At 44.1% G+C, this 24,353-nt stretch overlaps 1 protein-coding gene and 1 long non-coding RNA gene across 3 annotated transcripts in view; one reads left to right on the forward strand and one right to left on the reverse strand.

Moving 5' to 3' along the window:
• Positions 1–1,772: 1,772 nt before the first annotated feature.
• LOC150007945 (uncharacterized) overlaps positions 1,773–24,353 on the forward strand; it is a 49,397-nt gene continuing 26,816 nt past the window's right edge. Inside the window, exons 1-2 of one of the 2 annotated variants that reach the window (XR_016511657.1) lie at positions 1,773–1,959; positions 7,840–7,902. This is a non-coding gene — a long non-coding RNA (uncharacterized LOC150007945). The remainder of the gene's footprint in view (positions 1,960–7,839; positions 7,903–24,353) is intronic. The other variant, XR_016511658.1, reaches the window with a different exon arrangement.
• On the reverse strand, positions 15,808–21,847 carry LOC150007946 (retinoic acid early transcript 1E-like). Its single transcript, XM_090280143.1, has 6 exons — positions 21,656–21,847; positions 20,928–21,078; positions 20,051–20,314; positions 19,527–19,799; positions 17,404–17,529; positions 15,808–16,767 (listed from the first exon to the last, which is right to left on the reverse strand). Exons 1-5 carry the CDS (start codon positions 21,845–21,847, stop codon positions 17,429–17,431), a joined length of 981 nt encoding a protein of 326 aa, XP_090136269.1. The 3' UTR covers positions 15,808–16,767; positions 17,404–17,428.

Genomic DNA, 24,353 nt, shown 5'->3' on the forward strand with positions numbered 1-24,353 from the left:
AGGGGTGAGCATGAATAAAATGTACAGACACATAACAGCGCACTTAGATTGCAAGAGCTCCAGGTGACTTGATCATTGGTTAGTGGCGTAGGGGACCTGCTTACACTGAGAAAGTAATATGGGACAAGCTGGATCTATGGGAAATTCCTTTGGCAGTCAGATTCCCCTGGCAAAATCTCCCAGGAAATCTCTCTCTCTGTCTCTCTCTCTCTCATAAATATCCCAGGGAAAGCATTAGAGCTCTTCTCAAAACAGCCACCATATCCTTCCCACCTCCTCAGTTACCAGTCAGCTCCAGAATTTTCTTCCAGTGCTGCTAGAATCCCCCTTTTGAGTCAACTCTCTGATATTCTCCTACTTCTCTTTAATCCATCTGGCTAAAGTTTGCACCAATATCCAGTGGATTTTAATCTAGTCGAAGATGAGAGACATCTGTCCATAAAAGCTGAACTCCCAGCATCCACTGGTGTGTTCGTCTGCTCGAGTCCACAAAGCATCTTTACTTAGAAATGGGAGGGTCTTCCCCTGACACCCATAAAGAGATCACCCGACAGAATCCTCATGGCCCAATGTGCCCGTATGCTTTCTGCGCTCTGTACAGCTTAGGTGCTTGCTGCTGTGAGCATTTCAAGATTCTGCTCTGTCGCCTAAGTTCTGCCATTATTGCCGGTTGGGTTTCCTGGGCCCCAGGAGAGCAACAAAAGCCAACTGTCCTCCCAGTGACGACACTGTCCTTCCCTCAACGGTTGTTAGACCCTGGTTCCCACCATGTTTATCCGCTGGCCCACAATTCTCCAGCTTAATGTCAGTCATCTCATCCTAAGTCCTTGCTCCCTTTCTTCCTCAGAATTTGGGTTTGCTCTGATCACGCTTTTGTGGGAGTTCCCTTCCCCTCCAGGAGAACCAAGGATTAGGGTGGTTGCTGCCACTGTCCTAGTGAAGGAGAGGCTTTGAGGCCGCTGAACGCTGTGAAGCCCTCCACCTCCCAACAGGGCTGAACTGGGATGTGACAGTGAAATTGTAGTGAAGACAGAAAGAGTCTATGAGAGAAAAAGCGAGGTGATAGCTGGGATGGGCATCACTACAGACATAATCTTTTTGTCCCTGCCAAATTTGTGTGTGGGAATCCTATTGCCCCCCGCCACCCCCCGCAATGTGATGGTATCCGAGGATGGTGCCTGTGAGGGGTGACTGATGGCATGAGTGCCCTGACTGAAAAGGCCCCCAATTCCGTAGACCCTTCCACAGTGTGGTGGCACAGCAAGAAGATAGCCGTCTATGAACCAAGAAGCAGCCTCTTACCAGATACCTGCCACAGCCTTGATCTTGTCCTGCAAAGACTCCAGAATTGTGGGAAATAAATTTGTGTTTTTATAAGCCAGCAAGTCTATCTATGGTAATTTGTTGTAGCAACAGACTAAGGATGGGAGCTATCAGAATCCTAGTCTGTGTGATACCAGATACAGGTCCTCTGAAAGTCAGGACTAGCAGAGGGGGGTCCCCAGTCTTGGCGTCCTTCCCCCCAAACCTCTCTGATGTCTCCATTTAACCATTTGATGTTCTGTAAGGTACACAAAGGCGCCACTTGATGCTACTGAGAACTGTCGGAGCATACCTACTGATGCCAGTACCGCAGGGCTGACAAATGTGTGGGAGAGGTATCAACCATGTTGAAAGAACAGACAAGTGCAGGGAAGTAAGAAAAAAAAAGCATCCAGTAAAAGGTAAGCATGTAAGTTCCCAGGGATAGGGCGGTTCCTGACACACTTCTGAGATGTGGGAGGACAGGTACAGGCTGGGCCCCTGGAACTTCCCCGAAACTGCTGGCCTGGATTCTAAACGAAAGGCTCTACCGGTCCAGACAACAGAGGCATCCTTGAGCGGCTCAGGATCCGGATTCCCTGCTCCCCGCTGTTGCTGCGTGTGCTGCTCTCGGAGGGGATCCAGGCGCTCTTGCCGGTGAGTGTGATAGGGTCAGGCACGAATGCTTCGCTGACCCCTTCTTCCAGGTCTCCGCCCCTCGCCGCCCCTCGCCGCCGTCTGCAGCTCACTCATGGGCTGCCAGCCTGCAGGGTGGACAGGGAGGCGGAGAGTTGAGAAAATCTCGCAATGAGGAGTAAAGAGGAAAAAGAGAGAAGATGGGGGGCGGGGAGAAGAGCTAAGGGAACAGGAAGGAGGTGCGGTGCGAGAACAAGGACAAGTGTTTCCGAAAAAGTGGGAGACAGCGATGGGGACGAGACCTGGAGAGGCGTGCGGGCCAGAGTGCTTGGCGCGCAGTGAGGGAGTGAAGGGTTGTGGGGAGTACCTCCCTGTCTGTCCTGCCTTTTTCCAGCACCCCCTTACCCCACCCCCAGCCTTCACCTCCCCCAACCCCTCTTATTGTACTGACGTTCCCCAGATTTCCTAAACTGATATTCCCTCTCCCATCCCCTGTCCACTCTCCTCATACCCTCACACCACCACCCTCTTTGGTGTTTCCGACGGACCCTGTCTTTCTGTGCCAGCAGGAGGGGTGCCTCCTTTTGCCCTTGGTAGGGTGGGGAAGATTGAAGGGGATACCATTGCTCAGTCTCCAGGCAGACCAGAAACTGAAGGCAGAAGGCCAGGCCAGCCCCTAAATATGAGTGGGGTCTAAATAGCAGCAAACTCCTGTGGCATCATTTGGCAACTGTCACAAGTCAGTCATTCTCTGGTGGGGTTTCTGGAAAGTAAGCTTAAAAAAAAAAAAAAAATAGACCAAAGGTATGTTCCTCTCCACTTGTGTTTCCATTATCATTCTAGGCCATCTGTGATCAAGGCCCAGACAAATCAGAGGAGCAGGCCACAACTCCACCTCTTTAGCTACATTCCTTACACACTATTGTCATCCCCAATGGCCCCCACATAGCCCATATCTACCTCCATTTCCCACACTTACACCTGCACAGCCAGACACACTTGAACTCCTCACAGTCCACACTTCATCCCAACTCTCCATCCCCATACTCCTGGGCCCCCACCCCCTTCAAATATACGTGTCCCCTCCATTCAGCACTCACAGCACCTTCCTATACAGAAGATCCCCTCACATCCCTTCGCCCCTCTCCCTACCCGTTCCCAACACCACACATAGTTTCCCCCACACACAAGGGCCCATGCCTGCCAGCCACGCTCTCGACCCTCTGCACAGACACACCGGTTTCCCTCTTTCTGCGTACCCTTGCTTCCTCATGTCATTGTTACACACACTCCTTTACCATGAAGTCCTACTCACATCCTGCAGAGTTCTTCCACACGTGAGAATTTCCACTGTAAGCTCCAGAAATACTGCCATGATACGCACTTCTTCATACGCACATGGTCCCTGCCTCATGCACCCCACACTCCCCATCTACATAACTCCCCTCCATCCTGTGCTTACCTGTATGATCACAGATACAGCCATCTCTCAAGACACATCTGACAGGCACCCCCCCCCCCCCCGCACACACACACCTCAAAACTCCCAAGGCTCTCACACAAACTATAGTCCTCACCCCAACACACGCTCCCTGGTGCTTTCTCATTCTCCTTCTTCCTCATTGACAAATAACTTCGTGTCGCTGCCACACATACAGTCTCATCTCGTCTGCCTTCCTCCCCTCATGCACACTCCTGTCTCTCTCTCTCTCATCCCCCACCCTCTGCCCTCCACACACCCTGACCATTTAGTTTCTTTGGCAGCCTCAGAGCCTATGTCTCAGGGTGGCTCTGCAAGGAGGCTGGCTGCCAGGAGCGCTGGTTCAAGGCTAAGCCAAGAATGATTATGTTTAACCACAAACTTTCTAGAGCAATGCCTTCTCCTGTTTGATGTCCTTTTTCTAAAACTGTTTACCAAGTCATTCTCTTAATGGCAGTACAGCCTGACCCCACCTTAGAAAGTAGGGCTAGTCACATCCTGCTCAGCTACCTCTTCTCAGCCCTAGGCAAGGGAGTGTCTTCCCAGCAAACAGATCAGGTGGTGCAACTGCCCTACCCAAGTCAGAATTCTGTCCCTTTAAAAAAAAATTAATTAATTAATCTGGTGGGGAACTATCGCTCTGTAACAATTCCCCCCTCTCAGACATAAGACCCTTTATAATCTTATAAAGGACAATGGGCGAAGGCCTCGTGCTCCTCTCGCCTGTCCACTTCTTAGGATTCTCAGTACCTGCCACATAGCCCCTGATGGAGAAAGATGATAGTCTGGATGAGGACAGAACTTTCTATGTCTACTTCAGCATAAAATGCAGATTCCCTGTTCAACCCTCCACCTAGCTCTAAATTAGGAAGAACTCCAAGTCTTGGTATGGACTTCTTGCCCACTGGCCCATGACAATACATACTCTTTATAACTTAAGAGCTTGTCCTATTTAAGTGATAATTACATGAAGTAGGAGTTCTTAGTCAACTTCGCTCAACTCTCTGTTGAGAGGGCTCAGTAGAATGTGACAGGCGTGAGAGTAGTCATCTAAATCCAGTCAGAAGCACCATGAACTTAAGGGGGAGGTTTAATATAAACAAGTATTAAACTATGCAAAAGAGTGACTCAGGGGTGAGGGCCCCCAGGATGGTGCTTCATTCTTCCTGGAGAAGATGGGAAAAGCTTGACAGAAGGTGATATTTATGTTGAGCTTTGAAGGACGATTGCCTTGCAGCCAAGTGGGGAAGGGAATTTCAAGCAGAGGGCTGTATCGCAAAAGACAAGGAGGCACCATGGTGTGAGCCAGCTAATGGATCAGGGTAGCTGGACCACAGGGTATTGGTGAAAGAGGCTCCTACAATGAGGAAGATGTCAGGGGGTGAGATGGGGTAGGAAGGATGTGTCAGGGACCTCTGTTGCAGTCACCGAAATCCCAGAGAGAATACTCATCTCTTTATCACTTGTCCCAGTCTCTCTGTTGACAGCTCCTCCTGAAGGATGAACTTAGACCTTGGGGTAAATGATAACTTCTGTTTCTTTAGTGAAAACTCAGGAAATCCTCTTCTGTAAACTTTTCTCCATCTGCCCTCTCTTGTCCCCTTCCCTGTGCACCATCTCCACTGTTTGCTCTGGGTTTGTCATTCCTTGGAAGAAAGGTTTGCCTCACAGGCTCCCCCAGCTGGACACCAGAGTGTGCAGGAGAAAGGTGATGGTGGATCAGGAGCTATGCCTTAGTCTTCAGCTCAGAAAACATGCCACATTTAATCCAGAAGACCCCTGAGATCTTCTTGTCCTTTGTGATTTACATAAAATTGTGTAGAGAGCAGCACTGGATTATCAATGATAACCCACAAATGGCTTCACCTCCAGTGTCAGAAATCCTAGAAAGAAGCTGATTTAATTTTAGCAATTATTGAAGATCAGTATTTAATGGTGTATACTCTTTTCCTTATTAAGTATGGGGTGGGACCACTTTTTTTAGTGTTTCTGTCTTCTAAAAACTAAAGATCATTACATGGACATGGTAGAGGCCTCTGCTTGACATCTAGTGGGAGGCTGACACCCTTCAAATGCCTGATTTCTGTGAAAACACTGGATTGTTGCTGTCGTGCTCTCTTCTGGCCTCAAGCTTCTACTCCCCCTGAACTCTTGTTCTCACTGTGTTTCACTGAACCTAGCTGTTGTTCTCTTTTCTCAACTCCATTTCCATCTGCAGACGGAACACCAGTTCATTTCCTGAGCCACCACACCTGACCAACTTGCTTAAGAAAAACATAACGAAAAAGCCTAGTACCAAATATGTATGTGTGCAGCCAACTTTACCAAAGGTTTAGGAGCTACATGGTGGTGATACAAAGAATTAAACAATCAAATATTAGCTGGACTACTTCCCTACCTCCTTTTATGGACTAGAAATAAAATATTCATTATTTGACTATACCCCTTATGTATGTTTTAGTCCTGGTTCTCAGCCACCATCCTCTGTAGCCTGGATTATTTCAGTCCTGTTCCAGTTGGTTTCCCTGTGTCTACTATTCCTTCTAGTATAACTGTTGGCAACACAGCAATCAGAATGATTTTTTAAAAAAGATTAATTTGTTGGGGTAACATATAGGATTACATAAATTTATATAAGAACTTACAAATTATAAGTTTCAAGTATGCAATTCTATAATGCATCATCAATATAGTGCAATGATTTTCAATCAGTATGCTGCAAGAATTTTTTTTACACTTCTTGTTTTTTTTTTATACTTTTAAAATTGTTGTTCAATTACAGCTGTCCCATTTTTTCCAACATTACTCTCTCCTGCCCCTCTGCCCTCACTCCCACAGTTAATCAGTTCCCACCCTGTCGTCCATGTCCATGGGTCCTTTATACTTGTTCCTTGACTAGATCTTTCCCTTCTTTCCCCCCTTATCCCCCTCCTCCCTCCCCTCAGGTCACTGTCAGTTTGTTTGTTATTTTCATGTCACTGATTTTATTTTACTCATTTGTTTGTTTGTTTTTTAATTAGATTCCACTTATAGGTGAGATCATATGGTTTTTGTCTTTCACTGCCTGGCTTATTTCACTAAGCATAATACTCTCCAGTTCCATCCATGCAGTCCCAAAGGGTAGGAATTCCTTCTTTCTTTCTGCTGCATAATATTCCACTGTGTAAATGTACCACAGTTTTTTGATCCACTCATTTACTGATGGGCACTTAGACTGTTTCCAGAACTTGGCTATTGTGAATATTGGGGTGAAAGGTTCTTTTGCATTTGTGTTTCAGGATGCTTGGGGTATAATCCCAGCAGTGGGGTCACTGGATCAAAAGGCAGTTCCATTTTTAGTTTTTTGAGGAAGTTCCATACTGTTTTCCATAGTGGCTGCACCAGTCGGCGTTCCCACCAACAGTGCACTAGGGTTCCCTTTTCTCCACATCCTCATCAACACTTGCCCTGGCTGGTTTAGCTCAGTGGATTGAGCGTCGGCCTGCGAGCTAAGTGTCGCTGGTTCGATCTTCCAGTCAGGGTACATCAGAGAAGGAAAACTCTGACTCCAAAAAACCTCCGCTGCCTTGTGGCATACCTCTTCAGGGGAAAGGCTAAGGGAGTAAACCCCGACAGAAAATCCGGAGCCGGAGTCCCTAAGGCGGTTTGACGTTGTAGTCAACACCGGCAACTCCTGCGGCGCACCTGAAGCCAAGCTGTATTGACTCCGTCTTTCCCTTGGACCCTTCAGCTGCGAAGAGAGGGGGGGGTCTGCTGCATGGGCAACAGCAGACCCTCCTTATCACCCTGCCCAGGCTCTGTAGCTTCAGCGTCATCGCAAGATGTCGATTCAACACGGGAGGAGACAGATACTACCATGTCACTCCCGAGTTGGACTGCACGGCCATTCTCGGCGGTGCGGATGGACTCTTAAGAAGCTACACCATCGTCTCTCGAGACGGACGGCTGCCGACGACGACATCAACACTTGTTTCTTGATTTGTTGATCATGGCCATTCTGACAGGTGTGAGGTGATAGCTCATTGTGGTTTTAATTTGCATTTCTCTGATGGCTAGTGATGTTGAGCATCCTTTCATGTCTATGGGCCCTCTGTATATCTTCCTTGGAGAAGTGTCTGTTCAGGTCCTTTGCCCATTTTTTAATTGGGTTGTTTGTCTTCCTCGTGTTGAGTCGTGTGAGTTCTTTATATATTTTGGAGATCAATCCCTTGTCTGAAGTACCATTGGCAAATATGGTTTCCCATACAGTTGGTTCCCTTTTCATTTTGCTAATGTTTCCTTTAGTTGTGAAGAAGCTTTATAATTTGATGTTGTCCCATTTGTTTATTTTTTCCTTTATATACCTTGCCCTAGGAAATATATGGGCAAAAATATTTGCTGTGTGGGATATCTTAGATTTTATTGCCTATGTTTTCTTCTAGGACTTCTATGGTGTTGTGACTTATACTTCTTTGACCCATCTTGAGTTTATTCTGGTGTATGGGGTAAGTTGGTGGTCTAGTTTTAATTTTTTACATGTACCAGTCCAAATCTCCCAACACCATTTATTGAAGAGGCTATTTTTACTCCAATTTATGCTCCTACCCTCTTTGTCAAATATTAATTGACCATAGAGACTTGGGTTTATTTCTGGGCTTTCTGTTCTGTTCTGTTGATCTCTGTGTCTGTTTTTCTGCCAGTACCAGACTGTTTTGATTACAGTGGCCTTGTAGTATAGTTTGATATCAGGTATTGTGATTCCTCCTACTTTGTTCTTCTTTCTAAAGATTGCTGAGGCTATTTGGGGTCATTTATGGTTCCATATAAATTTTTTATATATCTGTGAAATATGCCATTAGTATTTTAATTAGGGTTGCATTGAATCTACAGATTGCTTTGGGTAGTATAATGTTAATTCTTCTAATCCATGAACATGGTATATGCTTCTATTTATTTGTGTCTTTCTTAATTTCTCTCTTTAGTGTTCTGTAGGTTTCTGAGTACAGTTCTTTTATCTTGGTTAAGTTTATTCCTAGGTACTTTATTTTTCTTGCTGCTATAGTAAATGGGATTTTCTCCCTAGTTTCAGTTTCTGATATTTCATTGTTGGTATACAAAAATATGTTCAATTTCTGAATATTGACTTTGTATACCACTATTTTGCCCAATTCACTTATTAGGTCAAGTAGTTTTTTGGTGGAGCATATAGGGTTTTCTATGTACACTATATGTTATCTGAAAACAATGATATTTTTACTTCCTCCTTTCCAATTTGGACGATTTTTATTTCTTTTTCTTGTCTGATCACTGTGGCTAGAACTTCCAACACTATGTTGAACAGAAGTGGTGAAAGCAGACACCCTGTCTTGTTCTTGATATTAGGGGAAAAGCTTTTAGTTTTCATCTGTAAGTATGATGTTGGCTATAGGTTTCTTGTATATGGCTTTTATTATTTTGAGGTATGCTTCCTCTATTCCCACTTTGCTCAGCATTTTTAATATAAACAGGTGCTGTACTTTAGTAAATGCTTTTTCAGCATCTATTGATATGATCATGTGACTTTTGTCATTCATTTTATTTATGTGATGTATTATGTTTATTCATTTGTAAATATTATACCATCCTTGTATCCCTGGGATGAATCTCACTTGTCATGGTTTATGATCTTTTTAATGTATTTCTGTATCCAGTTTGCCAATACTTCATTGAGGATTTTAGCATCTAAGTTCATCAGTGATATTGGCCTGTAGGTTTCTTTCTTTGTTGTGTCTTTACCTGGTTTTGGAAGAGGATAATACTGGCCTCATAAAGAGTTGGGGAGTCTTCCCTCTTCTTTAATTTTTTGGAATAGTTTGAGAAGGATAGGAGTTAACTCTTCCCTAAATGTTTGGTAAAATTTGCCTTGGAAACCATCAGGTCCAGGGCTTTTGTGTGCTGGGAGTTTTATTATTGCTTCAATTTTGTTAGCTGTTATCAGACTATTCAGGCTTTCTGCTTCTTCTTGATTCAGTTTTGGAAAATTACATATTTCTAGAAATTTGTCTATTTCTCCTACATTGTCAAATTTCTTGGCATATAGTTGTTCATAGTAATTTCTTACAATCCTTTGTATTTCTGTGGTATCAGTTATAATTTCTCCTCTTTCATTTCTGATTTTATTTATTTGGATCCTCTATTTTTTTCTTAATGAGTCTGGTTAAAGGCTTGTCAATTTTGTTTATCTTTTCAAAGAACCAGCTCGTGGATTTATTGATTCTTTGAATTTTCTTTTAGTTTCTATGTCATCTAATTCTGCTCTGATCTTGATTATTTCCTTCCTCGTACTCCCTCTGGGCTTTGTTGGTTGTTGTTCTTCTAGTTCTTATAGTTGTAGAGTTAAGTTGTTTATTTGAGATTTTTCTGTCTTTTTTTGGGTAGGCCTGTATTGCTATGAACTTCCCTCTCAGGACTGCCTTCGCTGTGTCCCATAGGTTTTGGGCTGTTATGTGTTCATTTTCCTTTGTTTCCAGGATTTTTAAGACATGCAATACCTGACTATTTAGTCGGGGGCAGTGATCTCTTTTCCCTTAGATTGTCAAATAAAAAATTGACAACAGTTAACACAACAATAGCTGTTCGATGTGCATGAATCAAAATTATACCAATTTTTTTAGCCAGATTGGCAAAAAAGTATATATTTTTGTGTGCTACAGAATTTTAGTAATTAGTTTATATGTGCCATGAAATGAAAAAGGTTGCAAATCACTGGTATAGTGCACTGTGTTTTTGTTACAGAACCCCTGGGCTGCTCCAGTTGAAAACAAACCCGCGGGCTCTTTAGTTAGGGGCCCGATTGCCCGCCGCCAAAATTATAACTCTCAATACCAGAGTTTAGTGAAAAGAAAAAGAATAGTTTATTTAACAGTTATATAGATTTAGTTATTTGCGGATTTCTGTTGTTAAGTCTTATGTTCTTTAAAACACCCATAAACAACACATACCCTTGCCTCCCCCTACCAAACCAGGCTAGTTTTAGAAAAGTCAGAGAAACCCTTTCCCTACTTTCCAAACACAGTTCAGCTTTACCAGTAGCTGCCAATCATTCAATCCTGATTGGGGAGACCTCGTCTGTGTTATGGGGTCCACCAGCTTTTAATCCAGAACCTCATGGATTCTCAGCCTCCTTGTAAACTGTATAGTTAGTCCTTTTGTAATCCACACAGTCAGCCTCAGCCTTAGTCCAATTCGCACAGTCAGTCCTAACCTTAGTTAAATCCGCACAGTCAGTCCTAACCTTAGTTAAATCCGCACAGTCAGTCCTAACCTTAGTTAAATCCGCACAGTCAGTCCTAACCTTAGTTAAATCCGCACAGTCAGCCCGCCTAAAATGTCTGCCGCTTATTTTTAAATCCCTGACTACGTCCTCTGATGCAGTGGGTGCGGTAACCAGTTCTGACCATTCACAGAACCCCATGCAGGCTCTGTGTGCTTTCCCCATACCATCCCCTGGTTCAAGACTCCTCCCATCTACCTGAGGCTTTGGATGCATTAAAGCCATTTTGCATAAAAAAGACACTAGCCACCGGCCTCAGGCATGTGGAGGCATTCTGAAAAGCTGCTTCCTTTTCCCCATCCCCCAGCTGCAAACTCTGGGGTTTTTTGGAACACCCCTGTTTCTGTAACAGTTTCCCCCCTCTCAGACTTAGACCCTTTATAATCTTATAAAGGACAATGGGCGAAGGTCTCATGCTCCTCTAACTGCTTCCTGCTGGACGTGGTCGTTGTCCTGCCTACCCTTGGGTCTAGAAATCCCTAATAAGAGTGGGGATGTAGGGGAGGGTGGCCTTCCCACATGGGGAAGGATCTTGCAGAGTCCAGGTCAGTTGGCTGTTCCTGGGTAGCAGCATGCTCAGTTTCCAAGGGCTGGCACTGCTGGACAAGCTGGCATCCTTGTCGTATTCTGAGGGCAACAGATTTGGCAACAGGGTTAAAAAAAACACAATTCAACCTACAACCACTATATACAAAAGGCAGGAGTTAATTTTTCAATGTCCCACATTAGAAAAAAAGAATGGCTTCTTTGGAGGAAGGTGTGCAGGGCATGTCACACCTGTCCAAAGCCCTTTTGCCCACTATACTTAGCTTGGGCTGAGGGGTATAAATTTTGGATTTCCCCCATCTCAGACCTCTGGGCCCTTTCTGTCCAAGCCATTAGGACAGAAAAGAAACCAGTTTTAAAGTGAAGCCCACAGACCACCCTATACTTCACCAACTCAACCACTTAGTTCAGCCAAACCGTTGAGTCTCAGGAGGTGGCAATGCAGATGGGCTTCTTAAGTGAGGCCTATATGTACAGATAATCACTCAGGTAGAGATCATAGGCTTATGCCCTATGAAAACAGAAAGAACATGCATGTTAAATCACAACACAGTTCACAAACCAGTCTTCAAACCTGAGAGACTGTCTTATTGGGAAGACATCCAGTTGCAAGGCACTTGACATTCTTCTTGCCTATAAATTAAGCATCCTTGATAATGTCACAGACTTGGTTTAACTTTCAAATGAAAAACAACTTTATAGACAGTTAGCTGCACTGAGCATTGTGATTTTCCTTGAGTCACGATTTTTCTCCTTAAGATCACGCTCCTTGTCAGTAAAGGGACTGCATTAAGTCCAGTTTTAATTTTAGCCTGTTCATTTGCATAAAAACAACAAGAGCAGCAGTGATTGATCACATATGATCTTTAAGTCTACTATGCTGCAACTTACGCAAGGAACCTTCATGTTGACTTTAGTCTGCCCATCAGGGCACAGAAGCTTAGCCACACACCTGCCATTCAGCCTTGCCTGCAAACACCTGCTTTCCCAAGTCCTTTGGGTTTTTCCATTGTGCCTTAGGTTCTTTCTAGCCATCCTTCAGGAAAGCAACCTTCGTTCCTTCCCTGGAAAGACTGCCATGAACCGCACAACCAACCAAGGTGTCAGGCCTTTTTCCTTCTGGGCTTTCCTTAGCTTCAAAAGTCAAGTCCAGTTCCTCAGGGCTTTCTGGTGACAACCAGAGCCCAAGCATGCCTCCTTCAGGCATGTCACTCCAGTCAAAAGTCTTGGTTAACAATACCTTTATTAACAACTGGTCTTTTTAGTTTTATGCAAAGAAACCTAATGTAATTACTTACTCCTTTAAATTGCCAAATTCTGGAGGGATCAGCTAGGGAGAAAAATACACAGTGTGAAGGAAAATCCTTGTCCTTCTAATATTCCCTAAAATTGCATTTCCATGTCTTATACTTTCTTTTGTTCACTTTCCTATATGTGAAGTTTTCTTAACTTTCTCTGGGAAACCTCAATTTTCCTTTCAGATTATATGGCCAGTACAAATACAGAGAATTCCAGACCTTCCATAGGTCCCCAATGGCTAATGCCAATCCCAACACAGGGAATTCTAAATGACCTTTCATAGGTCCCCAATGGCTACATGCCAATACAGAGGTACAGTAACCATACAATTAGACCACAAGTAGTTGAGGTTTCCCTTTTCCCAGGTTTAAAAACTTTCACAACCTTTCTACACATTTTTATGACTTTCTACAGACCTTCTGCAACATTCACAAACTTTCTATATATTTACCTATTCAGATTTAACTATAACCCATTTCCAATTCTTTTCCACACTGTAAAGGACTCTACCCAAACTCAGTATTTGGCAGCTAAAATTCCCTAGATTTGTAGATATTCTGCAGTTTTCTGAAGCTTAGACCTTGCAAACACTTGTCATGCAACAATGACTTGAATGTTTAGACATATACCATTTTGCAAACAAAGCACATCACCTTAAGAGCATACCTAACCCACCATTTTGCCCACTTCAAAGATGGTGGCAGCATTACATGCAGCATCTTTGAAGACGGTGGCACCCATAAGTAACACCCACAAGATGGTGGCAAACCCACGTGACTTATCCACCATGGTGGAGCACTCACGTGGCTTCCCCAAAATGGCAGTATACCTATGAAGCTCAGTGTCCAAATCACAACCTTCATGCGGGCTCTGGAGGGAGAGACCCATTTCTCCTCCTGCAGAGGTGGAGTCATTGACCTTGCAGTCACTTCAGAGGCTGGCTCCAAAAAGGGTGGCGCGAGAGAAGTCCCTTGAGCTTGCAAAGGGGCGGGCGCCGCGGAAGGCATTTCCACCTGTGAAGGTGGTACAGCAAGAGCTGCGGCCACCTGCAAAAGGCGCTGAGCCTCGGTAGCCACCGCCTCTGAAACCCCGGGAGCTGCCGCTGGCGCGCGGAAGCCTGGGCCCCCTGCAGAGGGGGTGGAGCCACTGCTGCGGAAGCTACGGCCTCCTGAACCGCCCCCACCTGTGCCTGGCTTGGCGCCAAATTAGGGCCTTTGTCTCCCAGATTTAGAGAGTTAAAGAGGGCTACTTCTTCATTTTCCCTTTCTTCCAGCGTTTGACTCTCAGGAAAAGGCTTTTTGGCCTCTTCTTCCCTCTGCACCATTATTTGGCCCTCCATTTTTGCTAAGGTCTTATTATGCAACTCTACAAATGCATCTAGATAATAAACATTTTCCCAATTTCCCGATTGCAAACAGTACCTCTTTAATTGATTAATCATAAGGTAATTCAGAGAACCATTCACAGGCCACCTTTTCTTACCATCCAGAATGTACTCAGGCCAAACAGTGTTACAATAATAAATTAACATTTTCTTAGTCATAGGATAACGACAGTACATATCCCAATTTTCCAAAATTCTCTTCAGTGGACTGCACTCAGGGGCTTGCCAAGAACTGCTTTTATTGACCCAGACATACATGACAATGGCTAAAACCAGAAAAACCCCAAAGACCAGAAAGCATATATACCACTCAGGCATCCATAGTTCTATTACTTCCAGGAATTCTCCTAATCGGACAAACAAATCTAGTATCCACAATGCCATTATTTCAGAAATACTTCAGAAATAAGTTTTAGCAAACAATCTTACTTCTCTAATCCCTTCTCAGTTCTATTTTCTTTTCACCACATTGGCGTGCTTAGGCGGTTGGCGCCCTCAGAGGGTGTCTCTCAAGGGGGTCAACCTGCCACGGGCAATTATTAACATCCCGTCTGCGTCGCCAAATTGTTACAGAACCCCTGGGCTGCTCCAGTTGAAAACAAACCCGCGGGCTCTTTAGTTAGGGGCCCGATTGCCCGCCGCCAAAATTATAACTCTCAATACCAGAGTTTAGTGAAAAGAAAAAGAATAGTTTACTTAACAGTTATATAGATTTAGTTATTTGCGGATTTCTGTTGTTAAGTCTTATGTTCTTTAAAACACCCATAAACAACACATACCCTTGCCTCCCCCTACCAAACCAGGCTAGTTTTAGAAAAGTCAGAGAAACCCTTTCCCTACTTTCCAAACACAGTTCAGCTTTACCAGTAGCTGCCAATCATTCAATCCTGATTGGGGAGACCTCGTCTGTGTTATGGGGTCCACCAGCTTTTAATCCAGAACCTCATGGATTCTCAGCCTCCTTGTAAACTGTATAGTTAGTCCTTTTGTAATCCGCACAGTCAGCCTCAGCCTTAGTCCAATTCGCACAGTCCGCCTTAACCTTAGTTAAATCCGCACAGTCAGCCCGCCTAAAATGTCTGCCGCTTATTTTTAAATCCCTGACTACGTCCTCTGATGCAGTGGGTGCGGTAACCAGTTCTGACCATTCACAGAACCCCATGCAGGCTCTGTGTGCTTTCCCCATACCATCCCCTGGTTCAAGACTCCTCCCATCTACCTGAGGCTTTGGATGCATTAAAGCCATTTTGCATAAAAAAGACACTAGCCACCGGCCTCAGGCATGTGGAGGCATTCTGAAAAGCTGCTTCCTTTTCCCCATCCCCCAGCTGCAAACTCTGGGGTTTTTTGGAACACCCCTGTTTCTGTAACATTTTCACCACCCAAAGTCTAGTTTCCTTTCATCACCATATATTTGACCCATTCTATGTAAGAGTAAAATGCTTTTAAGCAAGTTCTACAAGCATGATCTATCTTTATATTACATACATTTCTATGGGCCAGCAGGCTAGGGCTTCTTATAAGAGCCCTGAGAAGTCCTGGGCAGTTTTATTTCTCCATACTGTCATGTAGAGATAATAATTGCTAGCATTTCAAAGTGGGAACATCTACTGTGTTGACTCACTGGGCATCACAGAGATACATAGTTGTTGGTTGCATTGCAATATTAAATATCCTATGGGGATTGGCCATATGGGTTGTGAAACAAATGGGTTGAGAAAGTGAAAAACAATTTGAAAAGTATGGAGCTTAAAACTTGCCTGGGAAATTCTTCCAATCCTTAAGCAATTTTCTTTGCTCCTGTCATAGCCTAAAAGTATTGTATTGTTACGGCTACATAGGCGAGATTGAACATTCTGAAGCGGTGTATAAAGTTAAGCAAAGGATTTTTAATAATGGCCAGGAGTTGGGCAGACCCTGAGCAGGTCTCTAACATGCTTTAACCTACAATGGAGTCTAAACGCTGGGTTTTTATACTGGTGCAGTCTCTTTGTTTCTTCTTTGGTGGGAAACAGCCTTAGGAAGAGGGGGCTGGGCAGGACTGCAGGAATGTCTTGGCAGTAACAGGAACAAAAATTCGCAAGGCTATAAGGTTATCTTCGGCGGCAGCATAGCTTTTCAGCCAGGGACGAACTCCCCGTGAAGCAATTTGTTTTCAAAGGGCTAGACATTCTGCAAAGCACAACCTTCACAAATGTTATAAACCAGACACAAGCAAGCAAATGGGAGGTGATAGAGGCTGAGGTGCTTTTAGCTTGTAAATCACTAATTGCTATAACACTCCTTCTTACATTCCTTTTTCCAAGGCCTTTTAGCAAGTCCTTGCTACTTCTTACAAAGAACATTTAAAGCCCTTACATATTTACATATTGAAACTTTTTACAGGGACTATTTGGTGACCCTACAGTATTAGTATTCTATTGCTACATAACACGTTACCATGCCCATTCTGTTGGTCAGAAATCTGGCATGACCAGGCAGGTTTCTCCACTGAGAGTCTCACCAGGCTACAATCAAACTATTGACCAGGTTGCAACCTAATCTTTCCAAAAGCTACTCCAATTGCACCTGACACCAAAAATCCAAGTACGGATAACAGTTATAATTGATGGTGAGCAAATTTATTATTTTTGTAAATTTTTCAAAATGACCAATTCAGTTAGTTTCCTGAGGAGCAATAGCATAAACTCATCCAAGTGAAATGTTCTGAAATTCAACCTTCATTAGTTTCAAGGTAAACTGTCTTTGGTATTGATGGTAATATATTACATTGGCAGCCAGACTTGGGTCATTGTCATCAAAGGTCAGTGTTTGTCATCAAGGCTTCATCTAATTAAAAAAAACATATTTATTTTTAGAGAGGAGGGAAGGGAGGGAGAGAAACATCATTGTGTGGTTGCCTCTCACACACCCCCAACTGGGGACCTGGCCCATAACCCAAGCATGTGCCCTGACTGGGAATTGAACTAGTGACCTTTTGGTTTGCAGGCTGGTACTCAATCCACTGAGCCACGCCAGCCAGGGCAGTTTTGTCTAATTATGTTACCTTTTCACTGTCCAGAGAAGAATAATCAGATAATGGAACAGCTGTTATGATATAAGGAAAAATGTTGAGCTAAATCATGTTATCCTCAGAGAATAAATAATTTTTTCATTAGAAGTCTGGGAAACCTGGGTTAGATGGAGACAAGAGAGCATCCACCCCAGGCCTTCTAGATCTTAGCCCCTGCCCCACATAGGAGCGGTATTTGGTTTGTCCCTCCCCTCATGACACTGTGGTGCTGCCAATAGGACTCTCCTCTGCTTCCCAATTACAGAGCATCCCCAGCTCTAGTGTGGAGTATAGGGGCTCAGCACTAAGAAAGTGCATCATTTCTATTAGAGAAAGATCAAGGGACAGGACCTCTCCTAAGTCCTTACCGGACTATGTCCTGCGCAAGAGCCAAAGGCCAGCCTGCTACTTACCTTCCATGGTACATGAACTCCTGTTTCATGATGTGATGGAAACATTTATAATCAAACAGATGATGATCAGTGGGATGGACCATTTATTGAACTGGATGGCTGAAGACTGTTTGATATCTGGGGCATCTAATGATTGAACAGAAAGGAGAAAAAAAATGAAAAGACTTGTTAAACCTAAAAACATACCTCCCTAAGCACCTGTTTTCCCAGGCAGCACATGCCACCCCCATATTTACAGACTCATGCTGTGACAGCCATTCTATTGGGTCTAGAGGTATAAAGATGAACAGGGGTTGTTCTCTGTTCTCAAGGGCCTCATATTCTACCAAGGGAGTAGACATTAAATGTCTATCTGATTATCATACAGTCTGACATGTTTACTGTGGGTAGACTTTTTGAGCAGATGTGGGGGGTGTTTAATTCTGTCTAGGGAAAAGGTGAAGGCTTCATCAGAAGTAACATTTGAGCTGGTTGAGGAATAACTGTAATAGAAGAAGAAAAGAAGGTCTGGAAGGACAATGGTACATAGAGGTTTGAGAACCATCTAAGAGTCCAGGGTGACTGAATCATTGGTTAGTTAAGGTGGGAACTTGTGCCCTAAGGCATGTGGGGTTGGAAAGGAGGATGGTGGGAATTCTGATGGCAGTCATTGACTCTCCAGACAAGAAATGAACCAGTCAACCCATCCATCAAAATTGCAATTACACACAGATATTCACAACCACATGGGGAAGGCATTAGGCCCTTAAAGAGAGCTACGTCCAAAGAGATGAGATTTTATGTGTAGAAGCTAGAATAATTTACATTCAATACCTACATGTATTTGTTGTATTCAAAATTTTAAATAAAATATTTATTTTTGAAAAAATAAGGAATTAATATAAAATTGGCAGAAATGATATATACAAATAAAATGACACACAACATATTCAGTCAGCAGACTATACCTGTCCATAGTTTATAATACCTGTGTATGTTTGACATATACGTATACACTTTGGATGATAAGTTTGACACTGTGCTTTGAGTTAAATGTATGTTAATCATTCTTAGAAAGTCAAAATTTGAGTGGGTATGGCTGTGGAACTGGCACTTTTCCCCATGCTATGGAGAAAAATAAGTAAAATACAGGGAGAAAATATTTACAATGTATGTATCTCATTAAATATAAAGAAACATCCTCACATTAATAAGAGAAAAATAATCTATTGAAAAAGGGACAAAAGACACAAAGTAATAGAAAATAAATATTCAACCTCAATTGTAATCAGTGAAAAATAAATTCAAACAAGGATGAGATATAATATTTTGCCATTAAATGGGCCAAAAAAATGTGTAATATGTAGTGTTGGTTGGTAAGGATATGGGGACATGGATGCTGTTATGGAAGCAGAAAATGGTGTAGCTTTTAAGAAAACAATTTGATAGTATAGAGAAATGGAAATGTACATACCCTTTAATCTCACAATTGGATTTACAGATTTATCTTATAGAATTACTCACACACATGAACAAAGATATATATACTCATTGCAGCATAGTTCATAAAAATAAAACATTTATAGGGTAAGGATGACAAAAATTACGGCTTTATGGGCTGCTGTGAATTCATTAAGCAGATAGCTATCTATTAGGGGGACCATATAATTTATTGTTCAGACTGAGCTAATTTTGATAGTGAAAGAGGGTGCTATTAATAATTAATCCAAGAAAATGAGATAAATCTAGACATAGGATTGTTGAAATCAGTATGCATTGATGTGAAAAATGTTCTAAACACCAACTGCTAGGTAAATAAAATCCTTTACAAAAGTATATCTATTTTAACCTTCCCAAACTAAAAGTGAGTTTGTGTTTGTGTAAATACATGGAAAAAGGCATGGAAAAATACAGGCCTACCTGCTAATATCTGTTATTTGGGGGGAGAGTGTAAAAATGGGGAGAAGGGTGAAGGTAAACTTGTTCTTCTAAACTCTGTTTATGTCTTCATTAACTGATTTTTTTTTTTACAAGGAGTAATCCTTTTTGTATTACAAAATCAAATAGCAACAAATATCTTCCAAAATCGAGACCATTAAAAAAAGGGAGAGAGCTACCGCATCCTCCCCGCCCTGCTCACTTACCTGTGGGCTCCAGCACTTGCTCCCAGTGGTCTAAGAACTCCCCGAGCCAGCGACTGCAATCTCCCATTGAGATCCTCCTGAAATACTCCATCAGTCCCCTGTCCTCCCAGTCCTTCTTGATCCCTCTGGCTCCAGGACCAACGAGTGTCAAGTTCTTGTTCATCGTGTCAAAGAGGAGGGCGGTCTCTCCATTGAAGCTGCACGTCAAGGACGCACCAGTGCGCTGCTCTGCCTCGCGCTGGCAGGACAGTGTGGCCTGCAGGGTGAGGGGACCTGCAGTGCACACACACACAGAGATGTCATCCTGCCTCTGAGAGCCCTGCCATCTCCCACAGTCAGGCGTTCTCTGCACATGTAGGGGCTGTAATCTCTGCACACCGTGCCCTTGGCTTGCCCTTCGGTCCGCGGTGGCCCTGAGGCCGGACCAGGGCGCAGTTCCTCTCCACGAAGCGCCCTCCCTGCCTGTGCCTGCTCCTTCCCCTCCCGCTCACTGTCTCCATCTGCCCTCCCTGTCCCTCACTTACCCCTGGTCTTGTTTCTCTCCGGTCTGATGACAGACAGGGTCATCCTGAGCTCTCGCCCCACTTCTCCCAGCGTGTGAGGCAACTCTATCCATGCTCTGGTGGACTTTACCTTCTCTCCCAGGAGACCCAAAGGTCTGACCTCAGAGCTGTCGCTGTCATACTGAAGGAGAGGGTTTTTATCCACTGAGCCCTGGACATCACACCAGGGCTGTCCGGGACTGGGCGGTGATTGGACATTGAAGTTGAGGTAAAGAGAGTGAGCACCTGTGAGGAAACAGCGTAGGTGTGGCCTGGGGGCCCCCTCTGGAGGGCCTGGCTGCTGAGACAGGGGTCTCCACCCCAGCTCCCCCCAGCTCTGCCCCCTTAGTCCTGTCTCACCTTTAACTCTCTGAGGTTTAGCACAATACTCTGAGGCTGCCATGGGCCCTGGGTGTACATACTGTTGCAAGGAGAATTTGTCTGAAAGATTTTTTCAGTGACATCTACCAAGTTGTGAGTACAAAAATACAAGGCAACCTCTGTCCTCTTGGGACTAAAATTCTAGCTGAACAGGTAGGAATTAGAACATAAAGGGAAGAAAGACCCCATAGGACACATGACAAATTCATGATGGGTCTGGGCTATCCAGGAAAGGCTTCCTGAGGGAGGTGGGACCTGGCAGGAGAGGGAGAGCTGCCACAGGTGAGCACAGTACCAGGTGGGGTGCCTTCAACTTGGTCCCCTGTGACTCATCTTGGGGAGCTGCCTGGCTAAAGCACATTCTTACTATCTCTAATAACACCTGGACAGGCAGGCGCCTGCTTGCCTGATACAGGGTATGAAACCCAATTTGCGTCCTTCTCCTCCCAGCCAGGCCTCCTGATCCCAGCACACTCACCATCCGTGGATTCCCATGCTTCTCCCGGCTGCAGTAGAGGGAGAACAAAACCATATACTAGTGATATTTTTGCTGCCATGTTCAAAGTCTTCATCTGGGAATGGTTGACAGACCTGCTGAAATCTGGCTGAAGCAAGTCGTGCTGAGTTTTCTAAATATTGAAAATATAAATACTCATTAAAGAAAAAGAAAGCAAACTTTAAAAAACAAAATTCACTTTGAATTCCCTCTCTCCACTCTCCTCAAAACCCCTCCGGTGAGCAGGACTTTTAGAAGTTATGCGAGCTTCTTCTCGCTCTCCACCTTCCATCAACTTCTTTCCCCTTTTCCTCTGTGCTTCTTTGTCCTTCGTTTTCTTCCCATTTCCCCTTGTTTTCTTTCCCTTCCCCCACCCCTAATTTCTCTTAATTAAGTGATTGAGAATTGCTCTCACCAAGTAGACAGAGCAGAAGACAGACCTGAAGACAGAGCAACTGGCCTGTCCTCACAGGTTTGTAGTTAGAGTCTAATAATCCTACTGGAGACAAGCACCCCCCCCCCCGCCCCCCCGAATCCCAATAGTTTATCGTTAGAAAAAGTCTCAGGGTTGACTTCTGAGCAGTGAAAAGTAGTCTAAGAACAAAGTTTTGGTGACTTGGAGATTTCTCATGTCCCCTTTCACTTGTGGTTCCCTAAGGCAATACTTTAAAGCCATTTCTCCTCGCTTTGACTCTATCCACCTATCTTACCTTGAGCTGCTCTAAAAGAATTCCATAGATAGGCAGTTTAGGCAACAAAGATTTATTTCTTACTGTTCTGGAGGCTGGAAGGTCCAAAATCAAGGCACCAGTAGATCCGACATCCAGTCGGTAGAATCGATTTCTTGTTCTGTCCTTCCGATTTCGCTTATTCAGAATCTCAGTTTGGCAAGTATGCGTCATGGGCGTGGAGCATCTACCCTCCTGACATATCCTTGCCAAACCACCATTACACCATTTGGTTCATTTCATATTTATTTAAAATCCAAACTAGACTCATTTGGTGACATCCTATGTATCAGACTATGGGTCTCTCCTGATGCCTGATAAGTGGCACTGGTCTTTCTTTAACTACATCAAACAGGCTTCAAAGAAAATAATCATGGACTGTGTATTGGGCTCTCTCTTTGGGGATAGGGGTTGTTTGCTCAGAGGACTCTGGCTCAAGGGAGCTCAGGAATGTACATCAAACATTCTTTGGCTGCTAAGGTTAGATAACCTCAATTTGAGAACACATTTCCACCTCCAGTACTGGCAGAAGAGCCACAGATTCGGGTGGAGCTTTCTTTTTTTTTTTTTTTTATTATTTTTTTTAATGTGTTTTATTGATTATAATATTACATTTGTGTCAATTTCCCTTCCCTCTGCTCCCCTCCACCCGGTGGCCCCCCTCCCTCCAGTTGTCCCCCCCTTTTAGATCATGTCCATTAGTTGTGCATACAGTTCTTCTCAACCTCTCTCTGTCTATTCCATTCCCTCCTACCATGATCCTTAATGCCTATATCATCTCCCTCCCTCTCCCCATTCCCCCTCCCCGTTGACCTCCCCCCAACATGTTCCCCATACCCATAGCTCTCTTTCCAGTCTCGTTGCCTGTTTAGTTTGCCTTTGTTTCAATTCCCTAGCTTCTGTTGTTTCTTGTGATGCAGTTTTCATTTTAGATTTCATTGTCTTGATCCTCCTTTTTCTAAACCAGTCCCTTTAACATCTCATACAACAGTGGTTTGGATCTAACGAACTCTTTCAGTTTTATTTTGTCCTGGAAACACTTTCTCTGCCCTTCTATTCTGAATGACAATTTCGCTGGATAGAGTATTCGTGGTTGTAGGTTTTGGATTTTCATTACTTTGAATATTTCTTGCCAGTCCCTTCTTGCCTGTAGGGTTTCCCTTGAGAAGTCAGCTGATAGTCTAATTGGGACCCCTTTGTACATAATTCTTTTCTTCTCTCTTGCTGCTTTTAAGATTCTCTCTTTATCTTTAATTTTTGACATTTTGATTATAATGTGTCTTGGAGTGGTTCTCCCTGGGTCCAGTCTCTTGGAACTCTCCTTGCTTCCTGGACCTGCAAGTCTATTCCCTCCCCAAGTCTGGGAAGTTCTCCTTTATTATATTTTCACTCAATTTTTCAAGTTCTAGTTCATCTTCCTCGCTCTCTGGCAAACCAATGATTCTTATGTTGGGCCTTTTATAGCTGTCCCAGAGGTTTCTGATCCTCTCATCATTGCTTCCCATTTCCTCTTGCTGCATTGGTTGACTGCTTGTTCCTTCTCCATATTCCGGTTTGTTGAAATGAACTCTGGATTTTATTTCCTCACCATCTGTCTCGTATGTGGTTTTGTTCCTTTCGTTATGAGTGTTTTTCGCTTCTTTCTCATCTTTTTCCAAATCTTTTGTGAATTCTGTAAGCCACCTGATAACAATGGCCCAGAACTGAGCCTCTGACAGGTTTCTTATCTGTTCATCTGTCAGGTTCTCTATCTGCTGCCTGGTGAGTTGTGTCACCGGGATTTCTATAGTTGTCTGCCTCATTTTGACAGATGCGTTTTGTTTTCTTGGGCCGGCTGTAGGGGGCAGTGCCTGTGTACGCGTCACAATCCAGCGACCGGCGCCTGTCCGTGACCTATTTCGCAGCCCTGTGGTGCTTTCTTTGGGGGCGGGGGTCCAAGATGGATTCACACAGTTATTCCGCTAGGAGACCGGGATCCGTCCTCCGGCCCCCCTGGGCCTCACTGTTCAAGGCGATGTGGTGGCTGCTTTCCTCAGCGTTGGGGTTGCGAGCTGCCGGGGGTTCGACTGCAGCCGGGGTTGTTCTCCCCGCCGCTGTCCCAGGTGCGACCGCAAACAGCTCCGCCCCCTTTCTCTCGTCCTACCTGCCCAAAGGGCGCCGCTGGTTTATAACTTCATATGTTGGGCTTCCGTGTAGTTTTATTTTCTGGAATTTCTAGTTATCCTTTGTTTTGAAGTAGTTGTATTCCTCTCTAGTTGTAGAGGGAGACCTAGCGCGTCCGTCTAAGCCTCCATCTTGGCCGGAAGTCCCGGGTGGAGCTTTCTTGCAGATACCATCGCACCTGAGTGTAGAGGTGACACACACAGGTTTCATAACACCAGGAGGGGTGTGTTCTTGTGTGAGATGACTATCTTAGCTTCTGAAGGTGTGGGGAACTAAAAAGTTCCTCAGCTGAAGTCTTACTAACTGACATCCAAAAGTTCTGCTTGGCATGGCCTCACCATCCCATAATAGTTGTTTACTCCTTACTAGGGCAACGTCCCTCTTTCTGTTCCTGAGATTGCTGTCCTGCAGTTTAACTCATATCTACCAGACAACGCCCAAGCTGCAGCTGCGTTCCCCCCGAATGAAAAATTCCTCTTCTCCTGAGCTATAAGAATTCTGTTTTGACTAAGAATAA

This window comes from Furipterus horrens, unplaced genomic scaffold, assembly GCF_987537825.1.
Source record: "Furipterus horrens unplaced genomic scaffold, mFurHor1.1.pri manual_scaffold_6, whole genome shotgun sequence".
In the NCBI taxonomy this organism is placed as follows: domain Eukaryota; kingdom Metazoa; phylum Chordata; class Mammalia; order Chiroptera; family Furipteridae; genus Furipterus; species Furipterus horrens.

What these genes read in the sequence shown, in the direction of transcription:
- LOC150007946 (XM_090280143.1), bottom strand. Translation starts at nt 21,847, where the DNA reads ATGACGCATACTTGCCAAACTGAGATTCTGAATAAGCGAAATCGGAAG. An exon ending in GGAGAGAAACAAGACCAGGG is followed by an intron (nt 19,800 to 20,050) that starts GTAAGTGAGGGA and finishes TGTGCACTGCAG; the next exon opens with GTCCCCTCACCCTGCAGGCC. An exon ending in GCAAGTGCTGGAGCCCACAG is followed by an intron (nt 17,530 to 19,526) that starts GTAAGTGAGCAG and finishes TTCAATCATTAG; the next exon opens with ATGCCCCAGATATCAAACAG.